The sequence below is a fragment of the Cygnus olor genome, chromosome 2 (assembly GCF_009769625.2).
Source record: "Cygnus olor isolate bCygOlo1 chromosome 2, bCygOlo1.pri.v2, whole genome shotgun sequence".
Taxonomy (NCBI): domain Eukaryota; kingdom Metazoa; phylum Chordata; class Aves; order Anseriformes; family Anatidae; genus Cygnus; species Cygnus olor.
In genome coordinates, this window is record NC_049170.1 from 158,776,684 (window position 1) to 158,792,473 (window position 15,790).

The window sequence follows — 15,790 nt, forward strand, 5'->3', positions numbered from 1 at the left end:
TATATCTTACCTGTCTTCTTCAGTCCTTCTCTCTGCCTCACTCCCTCTCCCTACGCCTATCACAGCCACAGTATATTTATCTCACTTATCCCTGTGATATCTTATTTCATGGTCTCTTTCTGTCCATTTATCTCTTTTCAGGGTTGCTCCATTTTTTTTTCTTTGTTTCTCTGTCTCATACTCTATAATTGTATTTCTCGCTGACTACATCATCTCGTTTGTCTTTCTCCGTCCTTTCTGACACTGAAGACCTCCGTTCTAAACTACCACGTGCAAAAGACGTGCATGTGAGACCAGATCTGACTTGAATGCATGCTCAGCAAACATGCATACCCAACCAGCTTGTGCTTTGTGCTGACAGCCAAGGCAGACCCCAGACTCCTGCAATCAGGAGCCGTTCTGTAGCTATTACTGAGTTTCTTGCTTCTAAATTGAGTTTCCCAAAGGAAATGCAGAAGACCCTGGATCAGCAGCTCTTTAACAGCCTAGTCCTCCCTTCCTTAGCTCCCTCCTTTACAACTTTTTTTTTTGTTTGTTGATGTCTGCCTGAAGAGAGAAACCTTCTCTGGTAAAGTGCTGTTACTCTGCACCAAGCTAATTAATAATAGTCACCGTTTTGGAGACCTTTCTGTACGGTGCATCAGTGGTCTTCCTATGCATTCTGCATCTTTGAATAATAAAAAATATAAATCTGCCCATTGGTTCCTGGCCATGATTTGTCCTGGAGGCAGCAGCTCTCATGCTATGACAGATTAGAGATACTGGGAACTGATACTGGGAACGTGGATTCACTGCTAGGATTTTGTCCCTAGCTCAATGGTGAAAGTTCACTGCTTCATGCTTGGAGATAGCTAAGAGCAAACTTCTCCAAACCTGCTTCGTGCAGCAGATGTGAGCAAGGAAAAGAGCCTAAATCACTGAACCTTACTGACACATCCTAGCTAAAGGCCTGAGTTCAGTAACACCTTTCTGCACCCTACGGTATGAATACATTATAATTCTCTAATTTGTCCTAGTGTGCCCTCTAGCCACGTCAAGATAACTGTGGCTGCCATAGGTATGCCCTGCGTGTTTATATTTCAAAGCTTTTTAGAAGTTCCTATATTCCACTTGGTCTCATTCTCAACCTGTTTTGCCTGCTCTGTAGTTTTTGAGGGCTTCTGTGCTCCTCCAGCACCCACCAGCATGAGCTGGCAGAAAAATGGGTATGACCCCAGTCCCATGGGATTCCTCTGCCATGTGTCAGGTTGCCCCAAAGATCTTTGTCTCTGCTCAACAGGAAAAAAATGGTAAAAGGTCCTCATTGTTTTTTTTCTGAGATGGGAAAAAGGGGAACACAAATTTATATCTCCTTTCCTGTGCTGAAATGCAGGGTAAGTATCCTTCAGTGCCACGCCACTTTGTCCCTGCCCCATAGTTGGTGTTTTCCATCCCCTGGAGACATCAAGGCTGATGCCATAATCTTCTTAAGATCTTTGCTGCGGCCTCAAATCAACCGAGCAATACGTTCTTGTGCTCACAAATGAAGCAATTGTTTTGTTGGAGACTGTGTGGTGTGGGAATGAGTGTCTGTGTGTCCTGTATATAGGTCCTAATCGGCATGTTCACCTCATCCTCAGATTAAAGCTTTCCTCTCCTCTTTAGGAATATTCATGGAACTCCGTTTTGTCCCCTACACAAATTGTGAAACACTAAATAATTATCTCTCACAAAGGCTTGGCATGATTATTGGAACATAAGCTTTATGGAGAGCTCGTCAGAAATTGATAACAAAATATGACGTGTTTTAAAATACCAAATCCTGAAACCATCCCTTGGAAAAGATCAACCTGAAGCAGTTCAGCAAATTAAATAATAATAATAATATATATTAAGAAGAAAAAAAAAGAGCTGTCAATAATGTTGCATTTCAGCTATTTTCTGATTCAAAATCCTTTTTGACATGAAATCAATCTTCTACATGAAACAATCTGCTCAGCTATAGGCTAGTGGCGTGTTATGTATGTGCTAACTAGCTGTATACGTGTATTTGCTTTTTGAGATAGCGTTATCACTATGATTATATGTGTTGGTGTACTCTGGAGTTTTGGCCATGACTGGGTTGGGAAATTCTCAGCACACAGAGTTCTCTTAAAATAAGGGATCTTTTTTCCTCCCTAGTTTTAGTTTTGCCTTCAGCATCCTGGACTAGAAGGAAAACAACCACCACAACAGCAACAAAGAACTGTATTAAATTGTTTGGCCTCTGTAGTCTGCTTCTGAGAGGTCCAAGGGAACATGCTAGCGTGGTGTGACTGTGGTCGGTGTATTGATGTGTTAAAAAAGGGTGAGGTGAGGTGCTAAGGATACTTGTCTGTCTCCCTAGTGCTGAATAAAGACATCACCACCTGCAGGACCTCAACCATCACAGGAACGCTGAAGCGCCCATCACTACAGGATGAGGAGAAATTGAAACTCAATCACCAGAAGGGGTCCTCAAACTTTAACAGTCTTCCAGCCAACGTCTCCAAGATGCATCTGCAGGGCTCCCCGCACTACCTGGGGGCCATCAACCTGAACGAGTTCAGCAATCACAGTCTCACCCTGAAGAAGGACAAGAACCAGCCGCCCAAATCCATCTACATCTGTGATGGGGACATCTTCAAGAAGTTGGACTCAGAACTCTCCCGGGCCCAAGAACAAACGCTGGACACCAGCTATGTCATTCTGCCTACAAACACATCTACCTTGCGGGCCAAACCACCCAAGGACGAGAGCAAATACAGCATCAATATTGACCAGATGCCCCAGACAAGGCTGATCCACCTCAGTATGGCTACCGACCCAGGCTTTGTCGTCAAGAGTCCTCCACGGGAGCCTGTGAGCATGACTTGCAGTGAGGTGCAGGGTTCCTCCATGGTACAACAGCAGCAGCAGCTGCCCCCACAGAATATCTCCAATGAGTCACAGATTCCCAACAGCCTGTGTGACACAGGAGACTCAGGGAACTCAGGTGTGGTGTCCAAGAGTGAGACCGTCTCCACCCTCTCCATGAGCTCCTTGGAGGTGAGCATGTGAATCCCTGTGTTGTTCCCAGCTCATGATGATGCCCTGATGATGGCCACACCAGATGTTTCGAGAGAGGAGTCCCAGGGCAAATGCAGCCCCCTGTTTAGTTCCAGTATTACATTACTCTGAGGGAACCCCGGCAGGTGGTACCATTTTGTAATTTAATTTTTAAAATCATTACTTACAAAGCCACAGTCCGTTTCTTGATGGCCTGTCTTTTGCCCTACAGGCAATGCAAAGTCAAATCAAAACTTTGGCGTGTCAAAGACTGTTAACTTTAATGCGAGGCACATGGCTTGCATTACCTTTCCTCCTTCTATCCTCTTCCTCTGCTTCCCATTTTGATGGCTTCAGTCATGATGCAGTTGAGAAAATCCTCGTGATTGCAAATGTAAAATGTCCTTAAGGCATGCCCCACAACTCTCTTAGCATCAAAGAGATGTCAGAGGTTTTACATAAGTGCAGACCTCTCCTTCTGACCCGTGATAACTCAGGACATATATTAGGAGTTCTCCCTAGTGTATACCTCTTACACTGATGTCTGTCTGTCCTAGTTTTTTTACTTCTCAGCACCTGGACCTTTTTTTGCCTGTTGTCAGAGAGCAGGTCTTGACCACTGCTGCCCAAATTTCAGTCTGTACTGATTGGTGGTCAAAAGCTCTACTAGATCAGTTGGCTGAGCATCTCTATTTGCTTCCCATTCTATGAATCACCTGCAAGCTCCTAACTCAGACAGAGGCTTGAATTAGCCAAAATTCCATGTTCAGCCCTCCTTGGGGCTCTGTGGTTTTGTGAGGGATCTCTAATGGCACTTCACATTAGGAATAGCCAGAGAAACATATTTAAAGTGGTGGAAAAAGGAAAAAGAGAAAGAACCTCTCTGTTTTATCTACTGTGTGGTTCAGTCTGTGCCCAGCCACCAGCATCAATCCCTTACTAACCGTCACCCACCTCTCTTTTTCGTTTGAATCCCCAGAGACGGAAATCCCGGTATGCAGAGCTAGATTTTGAGGTGAGTACATCCTTTTCTGAGTGCGGTTCTTGATGGGTAGGGTAAGAAAGAGAAATGCCATTTTTTTTTTTTTTTTCTGGCATCTTTGCAGGAGTGCAGCCTTTGCCAAAGAACTGCTTCAGGGGGTTGAAAATGGTGGGTTGAAAGAGCTGTACTGGCTGCCTAGTAAGGCTTACCCTGTTCAGCTAATCCAAAGGGTGATTTATATTGGTTCGTGCTTAATTTATGGAGCAGCTGCTTCTGCGTAAACATTTGTAAATCAAGATCCTATGTCAGGGTGCACAAGGCCTGTAGCATCTCTTCTGTGAACAAACCGCTTGTGGAAAGCTAAGGTGCTACAGGTGGCTGTGCCACGTTCCTGTTTGGGAAGCACAAGTACATCTTTTGCTTGGTGACCTGAAATGCCTTGTCTTTTGTGCCAGAGCTCTGCTGCTTAGCAGAAAGGCGGGTAATGTGTCCGCACTGTCACAGCACATCATCAAACCTGGTCTTTCACACCTATTAATGAACCTCACAGAATCTGCCTGGGAGGAACAAGTATTTGTCTGTACTGTACGTAGGGACTTGTCTGACCTCATATCTGAGGCACAAAGCAGAAAGCTTTGAAAGAGCCAGTGCTCCACAAAGGGTCTGTGTGGCTACTGGGAGCTGGTGCAGGCTGCCTGAGTCAGATCATGGCTTCTGTAGCTGCAGAGCTGTGCTTTCCCTTCAAAGCTGCTGCCTTATTCCAAAATAAGTTATGTTAAGGGGCCATGAGGAGTTGCCTGTAATGCTAGAACCACTTCGGAGCTCAGGGCTATGAGTTTGGTGTGAAACTGAGGCACAGTGAGTACATCTGAGCTGGTATTTCATGTTGGTCCCAAACTTTGTAAGCCAGCTTCTCCAGTTATAAAGCACTTGGCAGAGCACAAGCAAGCAATCTTCACCGTGCTCTTACATGCAAAGGGAAGGCCTTCTAAAACACGGTCCTGCATCTCCTGGGCAGTCAAAGGTAGAAGTGAGATGCAGAACAGCCAAAATACAATGAAAAAGGAAATTGCGAAGTAGTTTCTGCTAGAACTTCCTTGGCCTAAATCCTACACATTCAGATAAGCTCTGAACATGTTTGCTAAGGAGGCACGCTCTGAACAGAGTGAGGGCATGGGGTCAGCGATCAAGAAAGGTCAGCAAAGCTTCCTGGATCAAGCTGGTAGACCAGTGCCAGCCAAGCACAAATTTTGCAGCATAAACAGTTGGCAGGTGCAGGTTTGGGGCAACCATAAGTTCAAGAATTATCCCATCTTATCCTGAAATCAAAGGCAGCGTTACACTGGGTCCTCGGTGAACTTTGAAGCTGTTTTAGGCAGGCCAGATTTCACCTACAGGGAGACAGATCTAGGTTTTAATAATATATGTAACTTTGGGGGGAGGAAATGATGGTTTTGTACAGCTGGGTAGGGTTTGCTGACCTGTGGCCCTTCTGTTTTCTCCAGAAAATCATGCACACAAGAAAACGTCACCAAGACATGTTCCAAGACCTGAACAGAAAACTCCAGCACGCAGAGAAGGAGAAGGAGTCTCCAACAACGGACAGCAAGGTTAGTCACACACACCCAGCACCATCACCTCCTGGAGCTATTTAGTGCCAGCAGGACCACAGGAAAGTTTGGGAGCCCTCACTGAGTGCCTTACCTTGAGTTTATGTCTGTGCACATTGCAACAATGACACATGCACTACACGGTACGCAGAGAGCCACAAAGGTACCACTAGCTTCTCTACAGAGTGGGCAGCAACCCAGGTGGAGAAAGTCTGTCCTCATGTCCATTCATATATGGGGTCTGTGTTTCCGTGTCTTTGTCTGTTCCCCATGTTTGTGTCTGTCCTTTGCCACATGCCTCTACTCATAGCTAGGAACTGGAAATCAGAACAGCCTTGGAGAAATCGAGGTGGAAAGAGGAGAGTGCGGAAGGCAGGGGTAGCAGGAATCAATTCAGGTTGAGAAAGCCCTCTAAGATCATCTAGTTCAACCTTTAACCTAGTACTAAAGTCCACCACTAAACCATGCTACTGAGTTCTATATCTACACCTTTCTTGAAGACCTCCAGGGTTGGTGACTCCACCACTTCCCTGGGCAGCCTGTTCCAATGTCACACAACTCTTTCAGTAAATAAATTTCTCCTATTATCCAACCTAAACCTTCCCTAATACAACTCAAGGCCATTTCCCCTCATCTTATCACTTGGTGTCTGGGAGAAGATCCGGTCCCCACCTCACTGTAGCCTCCTTTAAGGTAATAATGCAACAGAATTTTCTGTCCCTGCAGGAGGCCAAGGTGGCAGTGATGGGCATAGCTATCTAGGAAAGCCACAGTGATGGGATTTAAACTGTAATGGTGGCACCACGTCTTGGTGACCGCGTGCTAACTAAAAGGGAGGTGAGGGAGGTGTATCTGCTGCAGCAAAAGAGAAAAAAACAAGCAGTAGTCAGGCTGGCAGGAAGAAATGAAAATTGGATTGTGCCCTTCCTCAAAGAGTGGAGCAAGGTGAGCTATTTATTCTTGGTCATTTGCAAGCAAAGTCAGATCCAGGAGGCACAGTCACCTGCAGAATGGTCAAGGAGGTGCTGGTGGGGCTTGTTGGGATGGGACAGGCTTAGAGACAAAACCAGAGTGCGGAGGGTGGCTGAGTAAGAGATTTAGTTTGATTCTTTGTGGAAGCAGAGCACTGCAGAGCCTTTGGTCTGCATTCAGATCTCACAGCATAGCTGCGCTGAGCTCTGGAGACGTGGTCCCAGCAAATCCTATTTTTATTGAGTGTGACAAGGTGTCATTATGGGCTGCCCTGTGTTACAGAATAAGTGGAATACCAAATCTAGCAGAGAGGCTCAGATCAAAGAAGCCTGTGTTGGCCTAAAATCCCAACGCATTTCACTGAGTTTCAGCTCTGTGCATTTTTTTATTTAGGTATGCCACAGCCGTAAGAATCAGAAATGCCTAAGTACCATGTAAAAGCTAATCTATGGTATGTTTGCAGGAGAGCTTTATAGATTGAGATGTTTTGGGCATTTCAGAGATATATCTAAATCTATCCAGAATTAAAGTTGCCAGAGTCAGCATCAAAGAGCTTTGAACTGCTGGAAAGAAGCTGTGAAGGTGGCCTCTGCATATTGACTGAGTCTTTTTCAAGTTGTGAATTTCCCTTGGACGTTATCTGGGAGGGGGAGCTTGCAGCATGGGCAAGTAAGTAGTGGGTATGGGTTTAGTAACATCCAAGGCGTTACAAAGGAAAAGAAATATCTTTCTTCACCCCTTTTTCTGCCATTGCTGCGGGGGACCACACTGGAAATCATTTCCTATCTTCAGCTTGCCTTGAGAAGGCAAACTGGGAATATCAGGGATTAAAGTAACAACAAAAGAAATGTTTCTCTTTTATGCGTGTTTAGGTTATAAAACGATGGAGTATTTCTTCTGGTGGAAGTGATAAAACTAACGCTAGCGTAAGTCTGGCTTTCATTTTGTGTTGAAGAGCATTGTAGACCAGTCCCAAACCTTTTCCTAACGCATGACTCCAAACACATCCCTTCACCAGTAGGAAACTCCTTGCCTTGTGGGCATGAACAAGGTCAGAAGGCTCCTGGAATACCCTTGAACTCTTTCATGCATAGAGCAGAAAGGATCTTTACTGGGTCTAGTCCATCTGCCTGCATTGCTGTATCTTTGATTTCACTTCTGAATAAGCAACCACAAAGTCAAGCCACCAAGCCTCTCTCCAACCCTGGCAGTTTCCCAGCCTCTCCTGGCAGCATGTCCCGTTGTCCTAAGCCCTTTCCAAGACACGATGCTTTTCCTAATCTTCTTGCAATTCATCTCTCCTCCTTCAACTCCAAGGTCAGAAAGCTGCCACTGAGACTTGAACTAAATGTCTGCATAGAAGAGAGACTTCCTTTGCGAATTCCTAGGAATGGTGCTGACCCTGTTTAGGGTTTGGTTTGTGTTTTTTTTTTTTGTTTTTTTTTTCTTTTGATTTAAATGCTGGTGCTCTCTGGCCAAAACTGATCATCCCATCATGCTAGATACATAGTTCATTTCAGATTAATTATTGCATTGTTAAATTAGAATAAACAGAGGAATGGGAGGAAGAGGAACAACAAATCTGTCTCTTTAGGAAGGGGGATTGAAAACTCAGCCATCATGCTTGTTCACTGTTGAGGATTTCTCCAGCTTAAGCTGTAAAACATGATTTTTCAGCAAAGATCTGAAGGTTTGTACCAGCACATATATTCTTCCTCTCCAAGTACACTGACATGTTTAAACTTTGGATAAGTGTTACTGCAGTGTACACTTCAAAGGTAAAGAAGACTGCCCTTTACCCACCATCCCAGAGTAGTTACTGGCAGAGCTGGAAACATCGTCAGGGACTCCTGCATGTTTGAGCTGTTTGGCTTTTCTCCTGTACAAGATCCATTTCTGAAGGGCATTACTGAGCTGAAAATGACCCAAGCCCTACCAAAGACAGCCTTGACTTGTGCCTTTGGGCTTGTCTCTCATCCTGCAGACATGGGGGCAGGTTTGGGGAAGAATTCTGCTTTCCCCTCACCCAGCAGCCAAGGAATCCTTTCCTTACACCTCTCTGCTCCCTTGCATGGAGGCCACAGGGGTGGAAGATCTGTTTCCTACAGTGAGAAGGCAAAAAGGGATGCAGAAGACTCTGCTCCTCTGGGTGACGATGGGTGACACCAGCCCAGGTGCCAGGTACAGCTCTGAGAGGAACAGCCTTACACCATGGGAGCATCCTGCTCCGGGCCCAGCCAGGAGCTAAAAAAGCTGTCCTGGTAGAAGCTTGTGGTGTTGCACAGCCTACCCCAATCACCTAGGAAGCTTTCTTGGCTATAATCAGCGCTGCCACTAGCCATCACACGTAGCCCTACAAGTCAGAATGGCTATGGCAGAGATCTGGAGCCCAATCCACAACCCACCAAGATTAGGGGTGTCCCCACAGCCTGTCATCATCCTACTGTGAGCAGTGCTGCCAGGATGGTGTGTCAGAGGTAGGCAATTAGGAGAACGGGAATAGCGCCAGGCCATATTTAACGCGCTCCCAGGGAACACTGTGGCACCAGTGTTTGCTGCGGTGAATTTTGCTGCAAACCAAAGCACAGTGCTAATGCTGAGCTAACTCTGAGCCTCAGAGCACAGTAACACAGTAAAGCCCTTCTCTGAGCAGCAAACCTGGATTTTCCTGTTCTATTTTTTTCAATTTATTCCATATTCCATGGACTTTCTTATATATGAACCTCAACTATAAAAGTGCTCCCATTGGAAGCATGCTCAGCTATTCCTGGTTAAAATTGCCCAGCAGAATCCTTGTTCAAAGCATTCAGGACCACACATCCACTGACATTCAAGCCTAGACCACCGTACGGGTGTGGGTTTCACACATTTGTGTCATTAAGAACTAATCAGGGATGTAGACCCTATTACCCAAATCTAACTTTTCAATGCTAGCGAATGATAAAGTATTAGCAGACTGACATACAGCAAGATCTGACGACTGCAAGTTGAAAAATCATTTTTTTAATGCACTGATAGACCTCTGTATGACCTTATCATGGGCTACAGTAAGTTTTATCTCTCTTGCAGTCTTCAAGATCAGATGAGGCAAGGAAAATGGGGAGGACTTTTGTAAAATCTGCCCTAATCCAAAGGGAAGGTGCAAGGTTGTTGGCAGGACTCCTTTGCTCCTGTTATGCTGGATTTTGGGACAGGTTATGTCTGTCCCCCAAAAGGGACTTGACTCAGGGACATCTGGGTTTGCTTTGCTCATCCTGCCAGCTGCCTTGGGGCCAGCCTGTGTGTGGAGGTTTCACAGTGTTCCCCTTCCAGTTTATTACCCCAGACCAAACCGAGAACTGGTGTAGACCCCAAGCAGAGAACCAATAAGATGTTGAAACATCTGAGGGGTCTAAGTAGTTGTTCTGTAGACAGCTTATTTGTAGCCAGGAAGCACGGAGGGAACCAAAAGCTTGGAGACAACCAAAGCAGAATTTGCATCAAAAAAAAAAATATATAAAATAAATAAAATAAAATAAAACAGCCACCCACACCACACATCCTAAGTAATTAAAATAATTCAAAGTGCTCTCAGCATCTGGGATCCACCAAGCCTTCATTTTTAACACCACAATGAGTCTTAAAAGTAGTCCTGATCAATAGTCCTGTCTTCTTGCTTCTCTGCTGGATGCCAAAGCGAGTGCTGGTGGGATGGGCGCACCCTGCAGGCTGCTCCAGGTGCTGGGTCCTCTGCTCACCCCTCAGTCAGGATTGAGACTCAGACAGCCTGAGTTCATCCAGGCCCTGAGGATCACAGATATCTCTTCGTAACAGCTTTAAGGCACACTTTGCTGCCCAAATGGATGGGTGTTGAAGGGTTAGGTTGGTGCCGAGTCAGACAGCAGAGTTCCTTCTGGTCATTCCCATCACCTTGAGTCATGCTTTAGCCACCTGATTGCTTAAAAAAGAATAATCCCGTGGCTGAAAACCTTGCAAGTTTGTTTCTCAGTTTAAAAATCTGCCTTTTACCTGGCTCAAGCATTCCATTGTTTCCCTCCTTCCCTGTACGTACGCATATTTCCCAAGGTCTGTATTCATTCAGCCAAGAACCATCCACATCAAAGCAGGATGGTGGCTACTTTCAAGCTCCTTTGTACCACCCGGGAAAGATTTTCCTGCCCAGATCTGTATTGTTAGGGTAAAACATCTCCAACACTTCTCCTCCCTGCGAGTTAATTGCTAAAGAGATTCCAGCGCCTGGGCTGGACGTCAGGAAGGGTCCCCATGCTCTGCAGCTGCGTGGTATGAAAGTGGAGGCTTTGCAGCCTTTAAGGTAAGCCAGGGCTTTGTTTCTTCTGTGCTTAACACCAGCTTTGAAAGCATTGGAAGTGACACTACTGCCTTCCCCCTCGGCAGGAGCCCTTTAATCCAGTTCCATTAGAGAAGTTTGAATCACATACATATTCCTCTCTCCTTGCCAGCATCTGGCTTTGCATTCGTTTCAAACAGCAGCTCTTTATTTGTGCAGAGGTCAACGAAAGCTGTGCTGTGCAGAGCTCTTCACATTTCTCTGCTTTGACTGTTCTTACTTATTAGCTGCTCACTACGCTCAGCTCCCTATGGCTTGAATGGCTTCTGCTTTGGCTGCAGCCCTGTCCTGGACCTCACATAAAGGAGCTGGACTCATTCCCTAATTCAGCTCTAAGCTCAGCTCTGAAATGCAGTCCCATCTCTCCAAACCCACTGAAAAAAAAGGTTTTTTTTTTCCTGCCATTCTCTGACTTTCCCCTGATTTCTGTTACACCGCTTCTGCCTGGATTACTCACTTTCCTCTTCTCGGATCGAGATTTTTCTAAGCTTTCCCCTTCAGACACCTGCAGGATGTGCCCATCCCACCAGCTCTTGCTTTGGCATCTATCAGAGGAGCCAGAGCAAAGGACTATTGATCAGTGCCGTAGCTCATTGCTAGTCGGGATTGCGTGCCTCCCTGGCAGGCTCTGCTGCTTGATACAATTCATCCCCTTGCTCGCTGGCTACCTGGGCTTCTTCACGCTGGCTCAGAAGCTGGAAGCTCTGGGAAAATACAGTTTCTCTCCATGGGAAGCTCTTTCTGTAGGCTGAGGTTGTGGTGGTGGTCAAACACAGGCTTTTCCTCGCCGAGGAATTAGAAAACCGTGTCCTTCTGCAAGGGACGCTCCACTTACGGGTGGGGTGTCTCCTCTGGGCCACGTGTTTAATTCTCTCTGCACTTTTTAAAGGCTTTGCTAATTGACAACTATTAAAAGACAAATTACAGTAAGTGTTATAGGGAGGAATGCTACATAAAGTATAATAATTGCTACGATAAATTCTGCTATGAAAATTATGTCAACCTTTAGTTCATTCGCCCATAAACCATCTGTCAGCTGCTCGCTGTCCCACACGCCATCACTCAGCAGTTCACCTTCTCCTGTAGATCATGCAATAACCCCTATCCCACCTATCAAGCATCAAAATTTCTGAAAAAGACATTTTATTCCTAGTATCTTCTGTGCTGACAGCCAATTCGTGCCTTGCCCTTTGATGCTAACCAGGTATCAGCAGCTCCAAAACCATTCAGTGCCCACCAACAGGTTCAAGACGGATCAAGCAAAGGACTCTGTAAAGAATCATGTTTTGGGTGCTTTTGGTCACCTCATGGCATCTGTGGTTGCCCCTCTGAGGTATGTGGGAGCCTTTACTGATGTTGGCAGCTTGGGGAACACTCATGTGTCCGTGTCCACCAGCAGACTCCTCAGTAGGCCATAGAAATTGTGCAGAAAAGGATGGTGTGTTCACTGGGTAGATTAATGGTTGAAGCTTGGAGAACAGCCTGTTCCTCATGCTGCTGGGACCCCTGGCTTTCTCCACAACCTTCAGGCAAGGAGCTATTCATGAGTTTATGGAAAGTGATGCTTTTAAGGGTCTTCAAGAACTCCTCAATGCCTGTTCTCATCAGCTGTGCATGGTTCCTCTAGGTTGGCTCAAAGCAACCCTCCAGATCAGACCATCTCAACTTCAGATGGTACAGAAGCAGCAAACATATTTTTCTTCTCCAGCAAGTGCATATTTCAAGTTTTCTAACTGATTTCCATCAATGCGAGTTAAAAACACATATTATTTCTTTTTTTTTCCAAAACAAAATTCTAAATTAAGCCAGCCAGTTCCTTTTATTTCACTTTTCTCTTAAATGAACAGCAACAGAAAGCGTCGTCTTTGAAGTTCTGTAGCAGAAAAAGAAGTAATTTCAGCTACAACTTGTTTAAAACAAAGAAAAGAAAATTTATCATTCTGTAAAAAAAAAAAAAAAACACAAGACAGCTTTCCCATTTTCTAATCACTTTTCATCGACATTGATCCAAAGATGGATTAGACAGCGTGCACCACATTTATCTTTCAGATTCCCTGCTATATGCTCTGAATAACTTCATTCTGGCCCTGGAGTCATCAATGTCATGGGGAGAGACCATTTGGGTCATGAAATATCCTTCGAGTTAACACTAGAGGCGATGAACACAGCGTGGGAGTAGCTGTTCAAGGGGAGTTATCACAGAGTGCCCTGTAGAGAGCACTGAATTTCTCCTCAGGTCATTCAGGGTAACCATTAAGTTTGGGTATTAAAATTAAAAATTAAAAAAAAAAAAAGAAGAGAGCTTAGCAGATCGTACATTTCGTTGGTTTTGACTGACGTGTTGAAATGAAAGCTGTTTCTTAAAAATCCAGGCAGTCTCCCATGCTATATTTATGCAGCACTGCCACAGCTCCTAAGCAAAGGAGTTGCACCTGGATCCAGTTGAAGCCAGATGGGGTCATAAGTTTGGTCCTTGAAGGCAGCATAAAGTCAAAGGGCAAAAGATCTCATGGCAGGGAGGTTCCTCCTTCCACCATCTCCTTTCCATAGCCACGTGGAGCCCTGGAGCATTGCAGTCTGCCAGGACTAGCGTTAGGTGGACGTGCACTTTACCCCTGTCTTTGGTAGGGTTGTAGGGCTTTTGTAGGGTTGTAGGGTTTTTGTAGGATTGAAGGGTTTTTCTAGGGTTGAAGGGCTTTTGTAGGGTTGTAGGGTTTTTGTAAGGTTTAAGGGTATTTGTAGGGTTTTGTAGGGTTATGTTGGCACTTCCTCTGAAATGCCTTCTATGCCAAAGCCCTTCCCTTGCCTTTAAGACTTGCAGCCAAAACAAAAGCTGCGGGTGAGCAAAGGAGACTCCAAATGCCACCGGGGCAATGGAGGCCTCCCGCCTGCCCCGTGCAGCAGGTTTTACCCCAGCCTTAAGCCTGGGGTTCCTTCTGCCCCGCCATCCCGGCACCAGCCAGGAACCCAGGAATATTTTTCCCCTCCCAAACAGCCAGGAAGGAGCTCCTGGGCTGTGTCAGGCCGGAGTAAAGGCTCTGTCTCCCTGAGTTATTGGCAGCGCAGCCTCCGCTCCTTTCAGCTCCTGTCTTGGTCCATTCCTGGCTGTCTCCAAGGCACCAGGCCCCGGGCCAGCGCCAGTGCCTCTTACAGCCAGATTACACAACCCGCTCTTGAGTTTTTGAATTCTTTTCTGTGCTTGGGAGGCTTTCTCTCCTGCCCACGAGGACCGCTAAGACCCCACAGTGTGGCTGGGCAGCTGTGCCAGAGCTGACGCGGGAGCCCGGTGGCATTTCCTACAAGCTGTTCAAGTGGCTGGGACGCAGTAAAAACCTTTCCCGTATGGAGGGAAAGAAAAAGGGCACTGTTCCCAGGAGCCTGCTACCCATTCTCAGGGTGGCAGTTGCCAAGAGGAGAAGGTTTTCTGCTGCTTCCCAGCCTCCGTGCCAGAGCCCAGCCCAGCTGATAGCACCGAACCTGCTCAGTTCTCCACGGAGACTGGGCACCAAATCCTCGGTCCCTGAGGCAGAACCATGCTCCCTGAGATCACAGAATCATACAGAATCACAGAATTGTAGGGGTTGGAAGGGACCTCAAGAGATCATCGAGTCCAACCCCCCTGCCAAAGCAGGTTCCCTAGAGCAGGCTGCCCAGGTAGGCGTCCAGACGGGCCTTGAATATCTCCAGAGAAGGAGACTCCACAACCTCCCTGGGCATTGCTAGATAACCCGTCGCTGATAAGCTGGATGGGAACCACTGCACAAGGTCTGACCCAGGGACGGTGTGGCCCTTCTTCCTCTCCCCGGCAGAATCTAAAGCAGCTTGGGAAAACAAGAGCAGGGCAGGTACATGGCAGTTCATCCTCAAAAAGCAACCCTTAGTGCCTCCAGCACTCTGTGCTCAGAGTAGTAGTTCTTGTCTTGGAAGAGACGGTCACTGCCATCAGTGATCTGTTCCTACCATCAACAAGCAACACAGACCTCTATCAGGTCCCTGTGCCATCTCTTTTCAAGGCTGAAAATTCTTAGCCTGTGTAATCCTTCCTCCTAAATGTGCTCAATAACTTTGTGGCTGTGAAGTGGGCACCCTCATAACTTCCACTGTATCCTTTTTGAGGGAGGTCTATCAGGAAGCCTACAGAGAGCACATCATAGGCAAGATGCAAGTGCCGAGTGGAGTTGTGAGCTGTCACAGTGATGTTTTGATAGTTTTCGGTTTCATTCTCTTCCTAATAATTCCCAACATTTATCCTTTCTTAATAAATCCCAACATTTAGCATCCATTTTTATCACAATCGAGTTATTATTGCAACCCTTAGGTCTTGTCCCTCAGTGACAGATCCAATCAGAGGTCACTGTTGTGGATCTGAACTTGTAATTGTTTTGTCATTTTGTTTTATTGTTGGTTTTATTTCCAATTTCTGTTCCCTATCTGGATTTGCAGCTGCTCTCACTCCGTAGCTCAAAAGCAGCCCGTTACAAGACCAGCTGCGAGGTTTGCCAATCACGCCCAGTGAACACAATCAGGTCTGGGTGCATCTTCACAGCATGAAGGTCAGGAGCGTGGCAGATGGAGGGACTGTCAAAACAGAGATTGCTTAGAAATAGAAGGACCTGCTGCCGAAGGTGGCCGTAAATAATGCCATCAAAGAAGGGCTTTCATTTGAGAGGAAAGATGGAATTATTTATGAGCTTTACATACGATCATTTGTGCTGCTCTCTGTTAAATAACACAGCTGTAGACTATCAGTAACTTTGAAAACTTGGGGCACTACAACAGTAGTGGGAGAAAACAAAATATTTTTCATTGGAAAGAGCTTCTCTGGCTACGCTT

The 15,790-nt window shown here is 46.0% G+C and overlaps 1 protein-coding gene across 10 annotated transcripts in view; it reads left to right on the top strand.

Annotated features, from left to right (window-relative positions):
* The window catches only part of ADGRB1 (adhesion G protein-coupled receptor B1), a 260,482-nt gene that overhangs the window by 239,922 nt on the left and 4,770 nt on the right, over nucleotides 1-15,790 (top strand). For all 10 annotated transcript variants that reach the window (XM_040547414.1, XM_040547418.1, XM_040547419.1 and 7 more), the window contains 3 exons: nucleotides 2,366-3,045; nucleotides 4,025-4,060; nucleotides 5,533-5,637. In XM_040547414.1, the coding sequence (XP_040403348.1) occupies nucleotides 2,366-3,045; nucleotides 4,025-4,060; nucleotides 5,533-5,637 (821 nt within the window). The remainder of the gene's footprint in view (nucleotides 1-2,365; nucleotides 3,046-4,024; nucleotides 4,061-5,532; nucleotides 5,638-15,790) is intronic.